Genomic DNA, 21,968 nt, shown 5'->3' with positions numbered 1-21,968 from the left:
ACAACAGACTGTATTTTAGAATATAGGACATCATGGGGAACGTCCCTTGTACGTTTGAGGGTCAAAATAAGGGATGGTTCACCGAAAGTTTTTTAATATTCCCTCCTTGTCTACTCACCACTATGCCGATGGAGGAGTGGGTGAAGTCCCACAAAAAATACTTGTTTCAGGGGTAAACAGCGTTGCAGTTGAACCCATTACAATTGAAGTAAATGGTGACCACAAGAAAAACATAAAAATGCTTAATAATAATCCTTGACTTTCAAATTCGAGTTGAAACGGCGTCATTTACGCGAGCCCTAATAATCCTAGCGGTAATGTTTTCACTAAACTAAACTTTCACTACATCTAAATTGTACGAATTGTAGCTTTTCTTTACACCAGAATGGGACCTTACTTTATTTAAATACTTTATATTTACATCAGGAGCAGGTCCTCTCTACGGAGGCCACCATGTTTTTTGACAGTAGCCCAAACTGGACAAAGTTTTAATGACAACTGAAGATTCCACATGTTCTCTTCCATGTTTGGAAGGGGAGGGTGAGGTGAGGGGTGTACACCTGCAATATGCAACTTCACCACTAGATGTCATTAAATTCTACACACTGAACCTTTAAATAATGATCCTAAAGTATGTGAAACAAGTTGTAGCAAAGCTCAAATTGTGCATGCGAGTTGGTGAACAAAAATTATAATTTAAGATAAGTATTAAAAGTATTTGTCTGCTGAATTTTTAATATTTTAATATACTGGAAACAAGACTTCTTTAATTCATTTATTGTCAATGGGTATGATGCAAGAAGTGACGGTATATTACAGCTTTAGATATATTCTGAGTGTACTTTTATGTATACACTATAAAGACTATAGTGAAACAGTTGTATTCTCAGTAAACATCGGTTACAAAAATGTCCAAAAAAAGCACATCTTCCACACGTCGTCCTTGTCAGACACAAACAAACCTGGGCTTCAAATGTGCTTTATTTGTTTTGAATTTGTATTTATGCTAAAAACCAAGTAGCGGTGGTACAGTGTGAGCGTTCAGACCTCACACTGTACGTCTCCGACCACAAACTCAAACGGTTTCACATCTCTAATCATTTTTCAGGGAATCGAGGATACAGTCTGCAGATGTCCAGCGATGTTAGATCAGAAATTAATCGATAAAAATCTACTTTTAATCATGACCACAGTGAATTAGTAAATGTGTGGTAAGACTCTCCGGATTAGGAACCGTCACATTAATGCCATATGGGCCACGAAAGAAAAACGTTTTTGTCACGGACATTAAATTAAAAGAGACATCAAATGTCACAAATAAAATTAAAACACACCAAGCCAATGCAATAAGGCCATCGGAGAAAAATAAATGTGCAGACTTCACACGGTTAAAATTTATACTCTGTAGGTTCAGTTCACCAGTTTTCATGACGAGGCTGAACTCGTCCCATCAGCCCACAACCACACAAGCCGAAAACATACAGGGTTCTCTCAGTGCAAGTCAGGCTCGCTCGCCCACACATCCACACATTTCATAACACATTGCATGAATCTATCATAAATATCAACTCCAGATATCTACAGTATTGACATATGCAACAGAGGGAAATGTAATACATGCAAGTAAACAAACAAAAAACAAAAAAATCCAGAGATCATGTCCTTGAACCAAACAACGCAGCTGTTTGCAAAATTCATTCAGCCTCATATTTTTCTTTTTTCTTTCCATAAATCCGTGTTTTGCCGCCTGGTGTGTCAGAATGAGAGCCGGGCAACTGAGTCGCCATCTTTATTCAAAGCACTCCGTGACTGCCGGCTCCTGGGGAATGGCTCACTTACATGGAAGTTTGGAAAGAATTAATTCCCAACAATCATGTTTGTTCTCCGAATGCACACAAGGAAAGTACAGAGTTTCACAACAGTTGGAGGGGAAACATCTCCAGAGTTGTTTTTCCTCTCAGTAGTCTGATTTTCTTAATCGATTAGAACTCAATATGTTTTTTCTGAGCTCGTTTTGACAGAAAAGCCCGGAGACTGAAATGTGGCAGCTGATAATGAACCATTTTAACACGAAGCCACATCCTCCCGACTCGTATCAATATTCAAACATTTATTTATTCTATTTGAAAAAGGGTTTTTGAGGGAATGTGCAGCTCAGTTTTACACCTCAAAGGTCCCAGTGCAGCTGCTTAATGAAAACCACCTGTGTGTTCCGGCCTTGCCGAGCTTTAGATGCTACAATTACTCAAACTGCTTGAATTGAACACGGGTTATGAAAGAAGGAGCTGCACTGGTGTCAGTTTTAAATCAGGTTTCTAAACAAAGTCCTGGTCATCAAACAGATTTTTCAAACTTCCTGTTAATCTGTGTCAGTTGAGTACAATTTTTTGTAACTTTTCCGAAAAGCAGCAAGTCGCACACTTCCACCACTTTCACGCAGCGGTTGGCTACGGTGGTGAAAGTTGAGATAGTGGATACGATTTGAACTCCGGTCTATTCTCCTTGTAGTTTATCAGGTTGAGACAACAGCACGTCCATGTGACAAGACAACAGGAAAACGTCCGGAACATTCACAGCGAGCGAGTGCACGTGTTGATGTTTCCAAACTGAAAAAGGAGCGTCAAACACGTAGAAGACGTGAATTTGGAAAGACGAGGACAAGTCAAGGTTTATTTTGGGGATAATGGCCGAAGCCACTGTCGATGTTCTGTAAACAATGTTCCTGACATTTTCCTGTTGTCTGAGCCGCACAATCTCCTGCTGCCTTCTTCATATGTGAAAGACAAAGTTCATGTCCAAAAACATCAATAGAGATCTTGTACATATGAAACGTCAGTCTCTAAACCCTCCCCTCCCCCCCCATCCCGAAGTGTCCTTGAGCGACACAGAAACGCCTCGTGTCAGCTCAGCGTTGTTACAGCGTGATCTTCATTTCTTTCATTTGAATTTCATGATTAAACTTAGAACAAACTCAGTTTAAAAAAAAAAAAAAAATCTATGAATAATTTAATCATCATAATTAAGAGTGTATTAAAATCTGTTTCTTTCATTAAACATTTGAATGTTGACACCTGATTCTTCTGATCTCTTCATTTAACCAACTGGGTTAAATCGTTATGTTGTTATTTCAGCAGCTTTATAGAGCAAAACAAGACACAGTGGAGGATGATAGAGAAATTCATGGTATTGCTCACTTTGTGTTATGTTCCTTGTTTTTTTTTTTTCAATCCTATTTAAGTTACGTGCAAGTATTTTCCATCCTTCATTGTGTTTTTTTTTTTTTTTGCAAAGGGTGAAATGACCAGAACAAGGTGGAAAATGCTTCAGGAAAATAAAACAAAAAAAAAAAGACGTCGGAAAAAAGAACAAGCGAGTGAAACGAGGAAGCGATTATCAAACCGCTTCGAGAACAGGAGGAGAAGAGTTTACGCATCCAATTGTTTTTTTCTATTTACCTGGAAAAAGAAGTCGCAGATGAAAAGTGCTTTAGAGGACGACAAACCTTTTTGGTTGAGCCTAATATAGACAAGTCATATCTACAGTAGAAACGAGACACAGACAGACCCACATGACGATGGACTTCCTCCCCCCCCCCGTCCACAGTCACACATTTAGTTATTTACATTTTTTTTTAGTAGTGTTCTTCTTCATAATTCTATCCTTGGTGTGTTCCATGATTTTATAAGTTACACAAAAAGGCCATGAGCTCCTCATGCTGTGTCCGTCCTTGTCCTTCCAAACTCGTCCACGGGGGGGGGGCGGGCGGCGTATGGGCGGGAGGAAGGAGGCGTCAGATCAATAATGTTATTGGGCCAGTGATGAAGAAAAAGGAGGGGGATGAAGCTGAGGGCAGTTTTCATTCAGTGGTATCATGTGTCTGGAAGCTGGTTGATGTCAGTCAAGTTGGTGTCGTTGAGGATGACTCGGATTCGGTCCAAGGACTCCGCCTGTCGTATTCGCTCCATCTGTACCTGAGGACGCAGACCAACAACAATACATTCATTCAGATGTTTGTTTGTTAAGAGATAGAGACAGAAACACAAATGCAGGGGGTCTGGGGTTCGATGCCCGGCTCCGAGTGTCCTTGTATGGAACAGTGCTGCATATAGAAGTGCTGTGTACAGGTGTCCTGTACTGTAAAGTGTTTAAAGTGGCACAACAGACTGGAAGAGCCAATTCCATCTCACCTGAAGAGTCTGAGAGAGTTTGACAAAGTCCTTCTGAACCTGTTCACTGACGTCCAGCTCCGTCTGCAGCCGCTGAGCTTTGTCTTTCTCGTCGAGGGCCTGACGCTCCAGTGCACCCTGCAAATCCCCACGCACACAAACACACACACTAATCAGACCAGAACAACTGAATGGAGCCAGTGACACGCAGGAGAAAAGAACCGTAATAAATATTTAACTGAAACACACTCGCTGAATAATTAAAAGAGGGTGTAGACTGTGAATCGCTGGCTGTGGGACTGGTCTCGTGTCAGACTACAACTGTTTCTGGATTTTTAGAAACATAATGTTAAATATTTACAGCATGTACAGGCTCTCTCGTGCATAGAAAGAACATCCTGCTCAACGTTAAATTACAAACCACCTGCTTTAAAGGGTGGAAAGCCCGAACTGTCCAAGGAGCTGCATCACACTCAAGCTAGATTCGATATAATATCTGCAATGCTCTGATATGATTGGCCAGGTTTTAAGCGACGGGCTGTTTCTGGTGGTTTGGTGCAGCACAGTGTCAAACTGACCTTTGCAGTGTTCAGCTCTTTGAGTCTCCGCTCCAGGCTGATCCTCAGGGCCTGGAGGTTTTCCAGTGTCTCGGTCTTCTCTGCTAAACTTCTCTCCAACTACATAGAGAAACAGATTACAACTGAAGGGAGGGTTGTGCAATCAAGCGTTTTTAAAAACCTACACATGCTCGATTTTAACATTTCCATCTTTGCAGTGACAGATTTTCAAAATAAAAGGCTAAATACATTCAACGTTTTTTCGGCCACTTGGAGGCAGCAGAATAAACTATAAACACAACATCTGATTTATATATATATACTTTAATAGTTGTGTTTCATGATAGTTTCAAACATGTTAATAAGCCACTGTGAAGTGAATCATTTTTCTTCACTGAGGTTTTCTTCTTCATGAAATCAAAGAGAATAGTACCTGTTCCTTCTCGGCTTTTATTCGCTCCAGCTCCGTCTTCAAACTGGAGAAAGAAGCTGCAGGAGGGAGACGTCATTAGAGGATCTCACAGAACTCATCTGAATCTCAGTGCCCACATGTTCCCTCTGGAATAATAACCTGGCACCTTGAAGATTATTACGCCATTTATGAATTATGGAACAAAGCTGCGAGTGGAGCTGCTCGGCTGAGTGATGGTGTGTCAGTGTGTGTGTGTGTCAGTGTGTGTGTGTGTGTGTGTGTGTGTGTGTGTGTATGTGGTTGGCTTGTGTGAAACAGACAGTGAGAGGTGGTTTACAGGAAAAACCCTAAAAACTAAAGACTGGCAGCTTTGACTGACGACCATGAAACACTCAAACATGGACGTGTTTGTTCCCCAGATTAAATCCAAGCAATTCACAACAGTGTGTTAAAGTGGAATTACTGATTAGTTGATGTTACAATTACTAATTCAAGAAACAATTTGAAATACATCCCACCTTGTGTCATCTGATTTTTTTTGTATTTCAAATAATTATACTTATGTTATTACACCTTGGGCCTAGAGAACTCGTGTTTGTGGTTTTCCTATAACCCTCACAATTGATTAAATTATATTTCAATACTCAGCAACAGTTTAAATGAGAGTCAGAATTATTAAATGCATCACATCACAAACATGGAACACTTTACTAATATGCCTATAGGGACGGGATTTAATGGCTGGATCCATTTTGAATGAATAAAGTTCCCTGATTCATTTAACTCTACAGACAACAAATCCATTCTTGAATCTTTCATTCTGTCTATGATCTGTTTTGATTCTTGTTTGTGACCTTTCAAGTATCTGCACAGAAAGAAAACACTGATGATGTAAACAAACGTGTGCTCGGTCAGCGACAGACTTGATATGAAGAGCGACTAATTGTGGCACCTCGACTTAAATTAAATGTTCCACCCAATGGAAACACTTGTAATACAATTGTTTTGCAAAAACTACCAACTAAGGGCCAGATTTGTGGAAGGGAAGTCACATTGTAGCAGGGAAACTTTTTATTTCCTGTTCCTCGTGTTAAAAAAAGGAACTTCTGTGCATTTTTTTAGACTTGACCCAGACGAGTGCACGACCTCAGTCTTTGCTCTGATGCAGATTATGATCTGCAGCAGTGCAACAACCATTTCACCTATAAATAACTTCAAGTGCTTGAAACAATTTGCACTATATCGAGTCAATATTTACTGAAAGACAAAGTGCAATTAATATTATATCCAAGGCCTGAAGCACATGAATATAAAAATAACTTTTCCGGGCAACAAAGGGAAAGCGAGTAAGGACAGATAAAGTCAGTGGTTCAGGTATCTGTGGGAAATTACTGCACTGATTGAATATATTTTTATAACTAAGATTCTCCACCAAACAATCTAGCAAAAGATAAACACCAGGGATTTGAAAGGATTAAAACTTAATAACTACAATTAGATCCAATGAAATGCCCCTGAGCTCCATCCCAGGCTGCAGCGTCAGTGTTGCATGCTTGATATATATAGATCTAAATCTACAGTGAAACATGTAATGATTAATCTATGGCATGGGACAACATACATTAGGGGGAAATTATCTATTAATGCACATTATAGCCACTTCAAACACATGTGGGGGAGCACTACACTGATGTCACACTACAGTTATTAGTCTCGCAGCTCTGCCATTAACACACACACAGAAGCAGCTCCAGTGAAACTTGTTTTTCATACCTTCCAAGATGTCTGAACGACAGAAATCAACGGAGAAGAAACAAAAGGAGAAACAGAGGAAAATGTAAGAAATGCCCATAAAATAAAAAAGTACGTGTGTCGGATGCATTGGTTAGATATTTACCGTGTAACGAACACCGGTTAGTAAATGACGAAACCGAATAGTTTAAACTGAACCACCTGAGTCTCACCTATCTCCTCCTTACAACCCTCGATCTCCAGCTGCAGCGTGTCCTCCAGGTTCTCCTTCAGACACTGCTCTGCCTGGATCTGCTCCTTCAGAAACAGGATCTCCGCTTTCAGCTTCTCCTCCATGTGATCGGCCGACGTCCGCAGCGCCACCGTGTCCTCGCGCAACCGCAGCACCATCCCTTGTAGCTCCTGGAGAGGAATCAGACCACATTACAGGGGATCAATGTGGGGGATCATCATCACCATCATAGAGCACAATCTGGTAAGATGATGAGCAGAGCCAAAGAAAAACAATGTGGAAGCAGCTCCCGGGCAGAATTGTGACTTTTTAAATGTTATCGTTTGCTAATAACATACTTTTCTATATGTAGATGGTGAAAAAGATCGGTTACACTATTTGCAAAGTGTTCACTATAACACCAAGAAATACGTCTGTATCAGCTGATATTGATAAAAATGCTTTGAAAGTAATCCTCACAATAAAACACACTATAGCAAACATGGCCCAAACTCTGAACATGTGTTGGAGAGACACTGTAAAAAGAGGAAGAGGAAAAAGCTCAAATACAAAATAGTGTTACCAGGGATTTGCTCGTCAAAACATTATGCAAGGCTTGAAAACTTCATACACTCACTCATCTAACGCCTCGTCTATTAGATTTCAACCTGTCAAAGTGGCATGAGATTTATCCTACAGCTGTCTGAACGTTTCAATGCATCGGTTTTTGTCATCTCGATTGTACTGCAGCTTGTTGAACCACCAACAAGATGTCACAGGACCATCAGCGATGTTCTCCACCTCCACTGAAGCTCCACTCTTTTTTTTGTAATCCACTGGACCACAGAGAAAGAGGCTCTGAGTAACAGTGTGTGGGACGAGATGTGTGTGGAACCTCCTGAACAGCGGAGGGGTTGTAAGTTGTAAAAATTCTCTTCTCGTCGTGCAGCTCAAAATGAGCCCGGGTGCCATTGATCGGTGAAAATGAGCCGGTGGAATCATGAAGGAATTACCACAGGCAATTAGCTCCTGTGTGCTACACTGCAGGGATTATTTTCTCCATCAATTGGTGTCAGATTCCTCTCTCTCTCTCTCTCTCTCTCTCTCTCTCTCTCTCTCTCTCTCTCTCTCTCTCTCTCTCTCTCTCTCTCTCTCTCTCTCTCTCTCTCTCTCTCTCTCTCTCTCTCTCTCTGGCATGAATGGTTTATAGACGGTTTATAAATGGATAATGTGATGCATAATGGAGAGCTGACTCTGAGTATCCACAGCAACAGACTGTTAAGAGTCAAATCATTGTGAACTGGGATCATCTGTGTGTTTTTTTTTTTAGCTGTTGTAGAATGTCAGTAAAAATACATTTACTCATGGTCAGTACCTTCAGGGAGTGTCAGTAGTACGTTTGTAAAAAATTAAAGCCAAAATCAACAAATCCCTTTTTATTCTGCACTGCATTAAAAAAGATTTGTACAACCACAGCAATGTTTCTGTAAATACGACCAGTCATCGTAATGCTCTGTGTATTCAAAGATCATAAAAGTCCCCGGGGAGAAACTTTTAAAATGGTGAAGTCGCAGCACTTTTACTTGTAACAGTATTTCTTATGTGTAATAAGTGTATTTCTCCAGTTCATTTGAGCGAGAGGTGAATGCACTGCACACGCTCTGATTAGCATTTGGAAAGGAAATCCACTTAACACAGTAAATCCTGATTTTAAAGCTCTTATCATACTTTGATCTTATCATAACCTTGAATTTCTTATCTTATTGTATTATTATTGCTTCACATCACAAAACAATTAAATCTCAACTAATCATTTGCTCCAAGGAATGAGGTATAAAGGCCGGGCACTGTCATTAACGCATTATATCACATAATTGAGTTTTGAGGCAGAATACACAGCGCTTCTTGGGTTTCACCTACTTGCACAGTATTGGGCATCTGGAAGTCTTCCTGTTGCTGGAGCTCTACGTGCAGCCTGTGTTTTCCCTGCAGACTCTCGTTGTCTCTCTGTAGTCGACTCAGTTCGTCCGCCACCTGCTCCCTCGACTTCACCAGCACCGCCTGGAAGAGCACAAACCAGACAAATCACTCTTTCTCATCGTGTGTCAGTTTGTTTCCCTTTTTCTAGCTCCTGTCACAAGTAACCAGCTCCACTTCTAAAACACAGAGTGATTCCCCAGCAAGTCTCTGGAGCCACGATTCATCCGATTCTCCCCCCCAGAACTTATACTTTGCTTAGAGCAGCGCCATGACTCACTTCATGACAGTATTAAGACTCATGCTCCTTCAAACCACATGAAGCAAATGTAATGTCTCATTGCTCTGGCGGACGTTTGAAAGACCTTCAAGTCCCATTAGGGCTGTTCCTGCTTCCAGCTGCACATTCATTACTGAGAATGTTTGTCTCACTGGTCACCCTCCTGTTTGTCCATCTCTCTCTCTGGATGATATTCTGCGAGAACGAGTAAGTACTTGACTTAGAACTGCACGTGATGTGCATTTGTTTTTTCTCTGTTGGGGTGGAAGACCAATTTTTGTACATTTAACTGAAACCGAGAGCTTCATAGTGTCAGGAAATATTTGTGGTCATGAAGAACAGTGACGTCATGTGACAGTTCCTCTTTAAATTCCAGAAATTGACCGATTAGTTTATTTTTTAGGTTTAAACCAGATGTGAAATAATTAGGTCAATTATCAATTAGTAGACATAAAGGAAAATTATATAAACAATTGATATAATCAATATGCACTCAGTCCTCAGTTTTTTATTATCTACTATATCTACTTCTAATGTGTGTTGAGAATACTTTGTTCAAACTACATGATCATTAGCCCAGATTTTTCACTCGCCAACAAATTTTTGAAAGCCAAAAAAACGGAGCCACATCTGCATTCGACACGATTCAGGGGAGTCTCCCACACGTCTCCTCCTCTGGATAGATTTCTAACAGGCTAATTATCTATGGTGCTGTTGAACTGTGTTAAACTACTCCCAAGAAGTATAATGCAATACAGTTCAACACTGAAACATTGTGAAAGAGGAGTTTTCACACTTACTCTCCTTAGTGCACATGGCAATAGTTGCAGTGAAAAACAAATCTGTGAATTTCTCTCGTGGTGGAAGAGCAACCTTTGGACATAACTTAATTTTTTATGAGCGACCACAACTCCCGTAGCCAAGAGCTCCTTCGTATCAACAAATACTCGCGGTAAGAAGGAACAGAAAAGTAAACCCAAAACACGGAAAGCCAGCATCCTGGAGCTGCAGTTCACTGTGGCTGCAGGTCAGATTACAGAGATGGTGCTTGTTGTCAATCCAAAAACAATGATATGCTTATTTGAAGGGCTTATTTCGTGCCAGTGCAAACTCAATCCCGTCCAATATTAAACTCTGTGACCTAAGACGGAACGAGGGATCCAAACACAGCTGTCGAGAGCAGGCAACGCAGAGGCTAACGGAGGGGTGTGCTGCTCACCATCTGCTCCTGTGTGTTCCTCTTAGCGTCACTGAAGGCTTGTTGTAGTGTGCCGAGCAACGCCTCCGACTCCTGGACTCTCTGCACCAGGGCGGAAACCTGCAACACAAAACACATCACTGAGACAAGAGCAAAAACGCCTTCAGGGCTTCTCAGACATTTACAGAGATATTTACAGGACGTGAACATATGTTTGTGCGAAACGCTGTGGTAATCTTAGTCAATGAATGTTAGCATATGATCAGTGAGAAAATCCAGTGGAGCAAAATGTTGGTGAAAGTACTGTAGGTCAGATACTTCAGTGTCTGTGCCGGCTGTGAACAGAGCCGCGGCTGTGAGTGACATCTGAACCCATGCAAAAGATGCACTTCCTGTGTGTATCCCCCAAAGCGATGCAATCTGAGCTCCTGCAGATTCACAACTTGTTGTGGGAGGGGGGGGAAGGGCGGTCACATCTATTATGTGAAAAGATGACGTAGCCCACAATGTTAGGTATGTTGTTGTGTGCACAGTTCATGGAGAATTTAACCCAGTGAGCAGGAGGATAAACAGACAAAATTGACTCGAGCAGCTGCACTAAATCAAACACCCGAAAAGAGAAATAATCAACTTAATCATTTAGTTTTCAGACCTTAGCAGCCGTTTCCTCGTTGCCTGATTTCACTGAATCTTCCAAAGCCTGTTTCTCCGTCATCGTCCTCTCCAGCTGATCGTTGGCCTGACGCAGCATCACCTGCAGTTTCTTCACCTGGAGCAGAGAGAAAGGCAGAATCCTCGCAATGAGCGTTTCTCTTGTCAAACTGCTGATCACTTCAAACACAAAGTGGCTTCGTTAAAATTACAACTCATCATGTGTTCAGGCGATGACATATTCCTCCGGCCCCCACAAAACTTGAAAGAGCAGATGATTTCGGTGCTGAAGTCGTAATATTTCTCTCACGAAACCCAGAATATCAAGAGGCACCACTTTGATACCTGATTAACATATTTGTTTCATGATTCTGCTCCACAAACGAAAATATTACAGCCGAATGGACAAAAAAAAACACAAACCTGGTCTCGTGTCTCGGCCTCTTGTCCCTGGATGGCCTGCAGCTGCTTCTCGTAGTTGGAGCACATGTCACAACGTCGGCCGAGCTTCCTGCCGGCGTTTTTCACCTGGCGACAGACAAACCACAAAACACTTATTGATAACTGTTTGATGACATAATGTCTAACACCTAAAGCGATACATTATCTATTAGTTAACCTGTCTTGAGAGTTAGAGATAAACTCGAACACAGAGAAAGACATTTTTAAAACTGGCTTGTTCATTAACAGCAATTTGATAATTCAGCTTTTTCGTTAGATTCATTCATTTCTGGAACTGGAAATTCATCAAAGTTAGGGCCACCTCAAAGAGAGTGTACTTTTAAAAAAGAGATTGTTACTCTATCATCATCACCATAATTCTGTCCAGGAAATGAAAATTAATTTATGGGAAGAAATCCCTGGAAAAAGATACATATTCCCAGGAACCTTTCATCTTAAAAAACACAGAAAAATCTTTACCAACAATTACCAACTGTATAAATATGATGTCCTGCCATAACCACTATGTAGCCACTAAATAGTTTGAACCACATTTCAACCTCTGTGAAACAGCCTCTGGAGGAGGACGCACCTCTTGCTGCAGCAGGTTCCACTCGCTGTCGCTGACCAGTCGGTAGCCTACAGGCGGTAAGTAGGCGTTGTTGGCCGTGTGGGAGATGCTCGACAGCAGCGACGCCGTCTCCTCCTGCTCGGGCGTCATGGCTTTGATGGCCTTCTCCTGGTCTTTTGTCAGCAGGAAGTGGCTCGACGTCAGCTTGATCGAGCTGATGGACAAAGTTTCCCCGAAACTACTGTCTGTCACGCTGCAGTCGGCCCCCACCAGGGGCCCAAAGTCCGATTCTTCCAAGTGGCTGGCCGACTTGGCCTTGTGGTTCTGGCCTCCGAGGCCCTGCTGGGCAGACAGCGAGGAGCCGAGGCTGTCCGTCGACTGAACTCTCCGCAGGTTTTCTTTGTAGGGGTCCATGGTGCCCCCCAACACCACGTCAGTATCTAAAGAGTGCATCGAGCCGTGAGCGCTGTGGTTGGCGTGGGGCTAAAAGAGAAAGAGCAGATTAAGTTCTGAGAAAAATGGAAATATGAAACAATCACAAGGGATTAATTTCATTCATGCTGCAGATGAGATGAATAAAAAGCAAAAGGGACTTTTTAAAAATTCAATAACTAACACCAAGTGTTTTAGAAGCTTTGTGTGACTCTGATACCAGTGGAACTAAGAGAGAACACGCTGACTTCTTTCTGCTGCAGCACAGTCGGAGTCAAGACTGACACGACATGTAAAATACTCTGATATTCAAACCAGCCCAGTGCAGTTTATAACTGCTCTGCAGACAGCGGCCGTGACGGAAACTGAATCAAGGAACTGCTCAAACTGAAGACAGCTGGTCAAAGTCTCTGACATGCCAGAAATCCAACTGATTCAGAGTTCTTTCACAATAATGAGGTCACTGTCACCTTTGACCTTTAACCACTGAAATCCGATCAGTTCCTCTTTGAGTCCAAGTGAAACTGGTCAAAATGGGAATAAAGTCCCTAAAGTCAAACTTGAGATATCATGTTCAAGAGGCCAAACAAACATGGTTTGTGAGGCAACCGTGACCTTGATGTTGTGAACACCCAAATCTAACCATTAATCTGAGTCTAATGGAACATTTGTGCCAAATTTGAAAGGATTATCTCGATGCGTTCTTAAGATATCAAGTTCACAAAGTAAAAGTGTTTGAGGTCACAGTGACATTGACCTTTGACCTCCAAATTCTAATCAGATCATCCATGAGTCAAAGTGAATGTCCTATGGAGGATTTTTTAAGTTACAGTAAAGGAGGAACAACGTTTCTCAAATCATCACTGCTCCTGAGTTAAAGGACAGAAGTGACGGTGCCATGTTGTGTGTCTGAGGATCACTTTACTCAAAGGGGAACATAACACGACGATAATGGCCCGGCTCTGTTCTCTCTAAGGGACGTATCGAGTAACGCTCAGACCTCCTCGACGCTCAGCCCGAGGAAGGAGTCCTCCAAAGGCTCGGTGTTGTCTCCCCCGTCCTCCTCGTGCATCTCGTTCACTTGGCTCAGCCTCTCCTTCTCATCCTCCTCCTTGGATGGAGATAAAAGGTTTTAAAGTCATAGAGTTATTGTTTCATGTTGTGGTTTGCAGTGGTGTTGAACTGGACTACATTATCCTGAGGAGTTCTAACAATCATGGATTGAAGCATATTATCTTCAAACTGGACAAAATTTCGTGAGTGTTAGAAATAGAAAATACTTTATTTGTCAAGGCAGAAACGTGTCTTTGCTGTCACATCTAAACAGGCATATTTAAAAGAAACGTTTACAATAAAGACACTTTAATAAAACACGACAAAGTTGTAACGCTGCGTGTACCTGGTCCTTCTTCTTCATCTCCTCCACCTGGCGCAGTTGTTCCGATGACAGCACGTTCTCTATCCTCTGCATGTCCCTCATGAGGAGGCGCTGGGACTCCAGGAACTGGTCGTTGGCTCTCTGCCACGTGTGCTTCAGCTGATTGTGCTGCTGCCGCTCCAACTCCAGCTTGTGGCAGACTGAGACGCCAAAGAGACAGAGAAGGTTGGGGCAGTGGTGTAGAGCGGTATGGAAAGATTAGGTGCCAGAAACAATAACATGACACTGCATGTATATGTGGCTATTATTTTTTAAGTGGCCAACTTTCACGAACGCAAATGTAGGAAGTCCTATTTCAAGGTGGCTTTTATTGTGAAAAAAAAGAGACCCAAGAGACTAAAGAGCAACAAATATAAACCAACCTGTCAAGATTCTTATAAAAAGAAATATCACAAAGTACCCTCATGTAGCTCTTTCCGTAGTTTCTCTGCGTCTTCCTGCAGGACAGATTTCTGCGTGTTCAACACGGCCACATACATCTCCAGGTCCGTGCGACATGACTTCTCCGCCTCGAGAACGTGATTGAGCTCTTTGACCTGTAAATAAAAGAAAAGCAGAAACATGAAAATGCGGTTCATCTTCTCTCCTATCGTTTCAATTTGTAAATGTAACAGTTTTATTGATGAGGTGGTTACTGGTATGACGAACAAACACGCGATATTTCAGCCTGAGTAAGTCAACGCAGCAGCAGTGATGCGGTTTGAAACTAAAACGTAGTCGTGAGGATGTAGCCTGAGAGAAATGCCCGACTCTTCTGCTGCTACGTCCTCTGACTGTTTACAAGCAAGTCCCTAACTCTGTCAGTCTGTGGTTGAGTGGCACAGAGCGTTTTTTTTTTTTTGCTGACAACAGCCATCTGCTGCGGCAGGAAACACGCTCGATGGGAAATTTGTGGAAGGCTGTGGTCACCCTTTTCGATTCCGCTCAGTTACAGTAGATTCCAATGGTGACAAAGCTTTAAAAAAGGGGCAATAAAATATCAAAACATCCATTAAAAACGACTGAGACGTCGCCTCGGTCCGTCTGCATCATCACAGTGGACTCATTCAGCAGAACACAGCTGAAACACTGCACTGCATTGTAACCGTCCCACACGACGATTAAACAAGTCGAACTGAAACCAAAACCGCGACGATCTGTGAGGAAAAGCAACTGTCAACGTTTAACAGCCATTTTTCATGCTTACGACTGGTGAGAACTACCGACAATAAAACACATCGTAGCTGCAGTATAATTTTTTTTTTTTTTTTAAACAATGGTACCACAGTAAAATGACTTTATAACTACTGTGTCAATACTGTCAGACATAAATAAAACAGTTTCTACCAACACAAGTCAATAAATCATCCTATGAAAAGGTTCATTTATGAATTTTACAGACAAGTTGTCAAGCAAAACATGGATTTAAGTCAATGAGCTCTCTATTATTTCAAAAACATAATAATTAAAAAGCCTGTCACGTGTTTTCATTTTAAATTATAATTAATTTTACTTGCTCTATCGCCCCATCAATGCTCAAGTAAAAGTGACTATACTATTTTATTATACAAAAAATATTTCATAACCAACAATATTACTACTCCCAATCAGATGTAAAATTAAGAGGCACTACTTTAAATTACAGCAGGACAAAAATTACTATTTTGTCCTGCTTCATTTTCATCTGATTTATAATTTTTTGACATTTGGTAGTTGAAGATCTTAAAAAGTCTTAGAAAATCTTTAAAAACAATAGATTTGAATTTAAGCATTTAATTTAATTTACATAGGTTATAAATATATATTTTTTGCCTGATGGGTTTCTTTTGTAAAAAGGTATTTTCTGAATGTAGCATTTACACATTTATACGTCAGGTTTTCCGGTGCGACTGAGGAAAGGGACATAAAACTAAAACAATGGAAGAGTTTTCTACTTGTAATGTAATTAACCTTGTTAAATTCGATGTGGCTGCCACTCATTAACATCACGCCCAGTTAACTTCTTATTGTGCATTAATTTTCCACAATGAATGATTGATTTGTCGCCGACTGACCTTCGAGGCCTCCAGTTCTTTCACCCGCTCCTCGGCTGTCGTCAGTCGGGCTTTCAGGGCTGCGATCTCCTTCTCCATGGGCATCACCACCGAGCGCAGCTTCTCTGCGTCCTCCTGGGCCTTAAAGGGGTTTTGAACTCGCACATTAAAAATGTACACATGTGGATAACTGCACAGCTTACACTTCTTTTATGTGCTTCACTTCCTCTAACCGCAGCAAAAACACACGATATAACGTCATCATAGAAACTGAGACGCATTGTAATTCAGTCTTTACTTAAAAATAATTCAGACTGATACAAGGTAGAAAACAGGAAGTGACATCAGGGACCTGGGTTCCTGTTAAGTTCCATTTTTAGACACAGTGAAATGAAAAATACTACTTTCATAGTATAGTTAATTAATTTCTTGGTTTCTGTAGAAATTATTTTGATTATCTAGATATCAAAACCTCTCTTTTTTCTTCCAGTAAACCATTTAAATATTTCTGCTCACATTTTGGGGGCTTTAATGATAATTTATTTATTTTATCATCGGGTTTTTTATATATTTCGATATTGGTTTTAGGATTTATTATTCAAAGGCTTGGAAATTACTAATGTATTTCATACTCTGGCACATCTTGATTGTGTATATTATTTTTTAATTTAGTTTAGTTGAGCTTGCCAAGACAAACTCCAACTTTGTTGATATAGCAATAATGTAGTGAATCCTGATTCTTGAATTATATTATTTAATCTGTTAATGTCTATCTATCATCATAATTATAAAATAATAATAATAATAAATAAAAAGTGCCTAAAAAAACCCATCAAATCTTCACATTTGAGAAGCTGAAACCCAGGAATAAGTTTGGTATTTTTATAATAATGACTGAAATAATTATTTATTTATTTTTATGTCAAAACCAATTCAGTTGCTTATCCAATAAAATGTGATTTGGGTTGTGAAGCTTCACAGCTCTCTACGCTCAGCTATGTCAAGCGAGCCAATCAAAGGTGACGGATCTGATCGGTCTTGTAATCACACCAGATGCACATTATCTATTTTCAGTCTTAACTATGTGACATCTCACACACTCTGCTACTCACAGTAAAAAACCTGGAGCTGACCTGGTGATGTAAAGACTCCTGTGCCTCAGTCTGGAGTCATTACATCACCGGGTCAGCTCCAGTTTGGTGTGGAAAATCTAGATCCAATTTATAGGTGCTTATAGAAAATTAGTGTAACAGGAGTATGAGCTATCGGCTGCCTAAAAACTCAACATTGGTCAACACCTCGTGAGCCGTCCAGCTGGCTCCGGTGTCTGGCACAGTCTGAGCTGTTCTCTGGCTCATCTCCATGTTTCTTGTTTTGTTCTTTTACTGAAAATGTGCGGCCACAAACTAGAAACTTAAGATTCCATATCAACACAAACTCATACACTTGCCAACAAAAAAACGATCTGTCAAACCAAAGGAAATGTCTTTAGTACAGAAGTGGAGAATAAGGCTCAGCTTCATGTACAAGACTCAAGGAAATATATTGAATAAAGAAGCCTACTTTTTTCATTTCCTCCTCCAGGTTTTCCTCCTCCTGGCCCACCGTGAGGCGGCGTCTCAGGTCTCCCATTTCCCGCTCCATCGCCTCGCGGTACTGGTTCCACTGGGCTCGCTCCTGATCCAAGCGCTGGTGGAACTGGACCTCGTATTCACACACGGTTTCTATGACGATGAAGCACATAATCCAATAAGAACAAATCTTTCAGGCCGGTTTTAAACCAACAACCATACTGATAAAAACAAGCAGATTATATGTGTTGATTAAAGATGTTTTACGTTTTCAGATCGGTGACAGAGGTTTTCACTGCACATTGAAGAGCCGCTGGGTTTTACCTTTCATGATGGCCTGCAGCGAGGCCACCTCCTCCTGCCACTGGCCGCGGACCTGGTCGATGGCTTCCTGTTTGGTGTTTTCCGACACGGTGGCCACAGTTTGGATGTTCTCGATCTCAGACTGGGCCTGAATCAGCTGGATCTGGACGGAGCTCAGCTCAGCGTGGGCACCCTCCAGCGCCGCAGTCTGCCTCTTCCACTCCTCTGGAGACAAATCGAGGAGGACATGAATGATGGTGGAGAGGGAAATATACAAGAGTAGAGAGAGAGATGCTCTTCGGTTAATGATACCAACAAGCTTGTGTGATTATGGATCCGTACCTTCCTTCGTCACAAAAAGATCTTTAATCTTGGCTCGTTTCTGGTTGAACTCGGCCTCCAGCTGCTGTTTGAGTTTGATGAACTCGGCCCTCTCCTGCTCCAGAGCTGCCACTCGCTGCTGCACCACCTCTGGAAGATGGAGAAGACACAGGACAGTAATTAAATCAACCGGTAGTTACATATAATGGAGTTAAAGTCTTAACAAATCCTCCGGTTGGGAAACTGCTAGACTTTGCAGAGTAATTGCGATTAACACACGTTGCCCAGGATGATAATAATACACTACAAGGAAGGAATAATCGTCCTAAGAGCAAATTCTAAACAAATACTTAAGATACTTTAAATGGAGACCATATGAGTATTTCTATTTTTTGGATTAATACAACTCTCAAACTAATGTATAAAATGTTTCCAAGTCATAGGGTTTTCCAACAATCTAGTGCATCTAACTTCCTGTTTTTCCCAGTTGTTATTTAAAAGCAGTCGGTCAAGACATGGGACGACTGAATCCTCAGACTCAGACAGAGGCATGGAAACATTTACAAGCAGCCACAGCAGGACTCCGCCACGCCACCGTCATGTGACGGCTGAACGCTGAACACTTAGTCTCATGTGTTCCAAGTGAATTTCAGCAGCCGGGATTTAGTGATCACCGAAAAACAAAGGAAATACTTTTACTCCCAATGATTTGTCACGGTGTCGACCTCCTTGTTCAGATTTTTGATTTAAGATTGAACAAAGATCACATGAATCACAATGTAAATACAATAAACCAGAGGAGCTTCAACATTGATTCACAGACAATGGAAAAAACGGATCAAGCTAAATCTCAAGCTTCTCTCCGGCAGTTTACAAAAATGTGGTGAGATCTTGCATCAATGATGATCACTGATATGGAAACCAAGTGAGAGAAGCTGAAGATGAACACATACCAACATGTCAGCTTGAAACTTTCTGCAGCATCAGTTAACGATAACTTACGCCAGAAACTGAAAACAGTTTTTTCCTTATTGATTTATCTGCAGAATATTCTCTCCATTAAATCGTTTAGTCTATAAACTATTAGAAAATACTGAAAAACTATTTCCTAACACCAAGATGCCGTCATCAACTTGATGTTTCCTCTGAACCTTAAAAATATGAAATATAAATAAGAAAATAGGAAAAAGAAAATCTGCAAATCTATAAAACTGAGAAGATGGACCTAGGAAAACATTTTTGCTGGATAAATTACTTAATTATTAATATAAATGTTGACTTATTTTTATAGCAATTAACTAATCGACTAATGGACTAATCGTCACACATCCTCACAATCAGATTTCCACACTGATATTACAACAAGCTACAGTTCTAAGTATTGACCTGAAATGTTCAACAATCTATACATTCCTCTCTGACTCTGTGTTTCTATGTCTATGTCTGAGCTGTTCAGGTGAGAGATAACAAAACAAGTCAAAGGTCAGACGCGTTAGGTTTGTCAAGTGACGATACAACTCTGTCAGGAATCATTCGTGAGAAGGACAGAACTCGCTCCAACACAGACACTGAGAAATAAAGACTGACAGAATGAGCAAAATGTTGCTATAACCTCAAAGATGCACATGGAAAAACTTTTACTGCTGCAGAAGTGTCTGCTAGTGATTCAAGTGAAGCATATAAACAAAATCCAGCTACAACTAATGGTTTCGTTCTGGAGTCTATCAAATTCAATAAGAGTTCAAAACCACAACCTTCACTCGGGAGCAGAAATCTAGATAATCGTGAGCCAAGTGAAAGCTCAAAACTAAATAGTGACGATGAACAATATAACTTCTTCGATGTCATGGTGAGGTCACGTGAAGACGAAGGAAAAGCTTCAAATCCTCACATTCTTAAAGCTGCAACCACCTAATGTTTTGTAAATTCTTCAAAACAGTTGCACAATGATTTTAAGCTAATTATACATTCTTATACCCAAGTTACACAAGTTAACATACAATGCAACTCCTCACTCAACATGTCCATTCTTGCACGTATCAGCTGTGCATTGGGCAATATTATGTTTTTATTTTATTTTCATGTGCAATATTACCACTCGTGTGCAATTACACCAATCACATGCAATCTGTGTGACATTACTGTTTTGGTGTTTGGCTATGTGCAATATTTTCAAAAGATTTCAATATCACGTGCAAAACATCATGTGCAATATTTCAATATAATTTGCAGTATCCCTTATTACTTACTCCTTTATCGTTTCATTTCTACTTTCTGCCACTGAAGTTAAGTATTAGTTTCTCTCAATAAACTTCATTTCATTATAATACACTTATATATTTTACTTTATCTTAATCTTAACTTGTATTTCAGACTTAATACGAGTTGTATCTTTCATCTTGTCTGTATTTTATTCTACTTTATATTGTTCTGAACAGTAATATTGGAGAAAGCTGGTACACGAACTTCCTTCGGGGTGAATAGAATCCTGTGTTATTAAATGTGGATCAGTTCCCTGCAGGACCCTCCGAGGTCCCCGGACCCCTCCGAGGTCCCCGGACCCCTGGTTGAGCAGCAGAGGGGTGAACCTGCTGCAGGATCAGCCTCCTGTGCCGGTGCTCCAGCCCCCGAGCGAGTGCGTGTGCGCCGGCCACTCACAGCTCAGAGTACCGGGCTAATAAGACCCATATGACCCGTGTTAACCGCTGACCAGGCTGGGCCAGAGCTTTACACCAAATTAACCAGGACTAGCCTCAGCTGCGAGCTAACGTGCTAACGTAGCCCTGCTGGTAAACAGACAGCGGCGTTAGCTCGGGTACAGTTAGCACGGCACGGTTCGGATTTAAGCAGCTTTAACAACAAACACGCATGGAGTTAAATGTAGAATCCGAGGCGGTGACAGCCAGTGACACGTCGCCCGGATGCTAACGAGCTAATGTTGTCAAGGATGCAGAGGCCGCTAGCTCCGGCGCTGGCGGCCCCGGGCACCCCCTCCACAAACCCGCACACACACGAGACATTTACCGTCATGTTGCGGCGACGGGGCGGATCCCGAGGCCGGCTCGGCCATGGTTTCCTGCGGGGGAACTGGAGGCTATTACCGGGGCAGAGGGGCAACAAGCTAGGAGCGTCCAAGTAAACAGGCTAACATCACAACTGCTGCGGCAAGCTAGCGAGGAGGCGAGTCCGCTGGTTCCGGTGGGGCTTTCAAAATAAGATTCACATCGTTTCACGTGGGTGACTGTGATGTTCAATCCGCAAGAGATCAAAGGTCCCTGGACCCCCAAGCCTTTGATATTGTTAACATTTGTTCATGAAAATATACACAAACGAAAAGTAATACGGCCTTCGCACTTTTGGTGCTCGGTGCCCTAGTTATAAAAATAAAACACCTGTAAAGTTGGACTTGTTACTTCACTGTCTGTTTTTAAAACATCCCTCAGAACGTACTTTCACCGGGTGGCTTTTATTGGACTGTTTTAGCTTTTAATATGTTTATTTTATCAGTTTCCTTCGCCATTAGATTTAAATGATGCTGTATTTTATTTTAAAGTTGTCCTTTATTAGCTTTCGAATTATTATTTTGCTTGTTGCCTCTGATGTGTAAATATTTTGTTGTTTTATTGTCGTCTATTGTAATGGCTGTTTTTAAATTTGCTATAACGATATAATCAA

At 41.2% G+C, this 21,968-nt stretch overlaps 1 protein-coding gene across 2 annotated transcripts; it reads right to left on the bottom strand.

Annotated features, from left to right (window-relative positions):
- Positions 1-761: 761 nt before the first annotated feature.
- Positions 762-21,490, bottom strand: rabep1 (rabaptin, RAB GTPase binding effector protein 1). 2 transcript variants are annotated; one of them, XM_035177975.2, is made up of 19 exons: positions 21,318-21,490; positions 18,315-18,443; positions 17,994-18,197; positions 17,662-17,822; positions 16,120-16,239; positions 14,487-14,622; positions 14,048-14,226; positions 13,649-13,759; positions 12,238-12,699; positions 11,628-11,732; positions 11,206-11,322; positions 10,575-10,673; positions 9,019-9,159; positions 7,100-7,289; positions 6,909-6,920; positions 5,157-5,212; positions 4,745-4,843; positions 4,188-4,304; positions 762-3,971 (listed from the first exon to the last, which is right to left on the bottom strand). In XM_035177975.2, exons 1-19 carry the CDS (start codon positions 21,361-21,363, stop codon positions 3,870-3,872), a joined length of 2,586 nt encoding a protein of 861 aa, XP_035033866.1. In that variant the 5' UTR covers positions 21,364-21,490; the 3' UTR covers positions 762-3,869. The 2 variants fall into 2 exon arrangements, with proteins under 2 accessions (XP_035033866.1, XP_035033867.1); XM_035177976.2 differs by lacking the exon at positions 6,909-6,920.
- Between the last annotated feature and the right edge of the window lie 478 nt (positions 21,491-21,968).

Source organism: Hippoglossus stenolepis, chromosome 15 (genome assembly GCF_022539355.2).
Source record: "Hippoglossus stenolepis isolate QCI-W04-F060 chromosome 15, HSTE1.2, whole genome shotgun sequence".
NCBI lineage: Eukaryota > Metazoa > Chordata > Actinopteri > Pleuronectiformes > Pleuronectidae > Hippoglossus > Hippoglossus stenolepis.
This window is presented reverse-complemented; position numbering and strand designations above follow the sequence as displayed.

Coding starts and splice junctions, on each gene's coding strand:
- rabep1 (XM_035177975.2), bottom strand. CDS start 21,363: ATGGCCGAGCCGGCCTCGGGATCCGCCCCGTCGCCGCAACATGACG. Junction 18,198..18,314: donor TCTTTTTGTGACGAAGGAAG/GTACGGATCCAT, acceptor ATTTGTCTCCAG/AGGAGTGGAAGAGGCAGACT. Junction 4,844..5,156: donor TAAAAGCCGAGAAGGAACAG/GTACTATTCTCT, acceptor TTCTCTATGTAG/TTGGAGAGAAGTTTAGCAGA.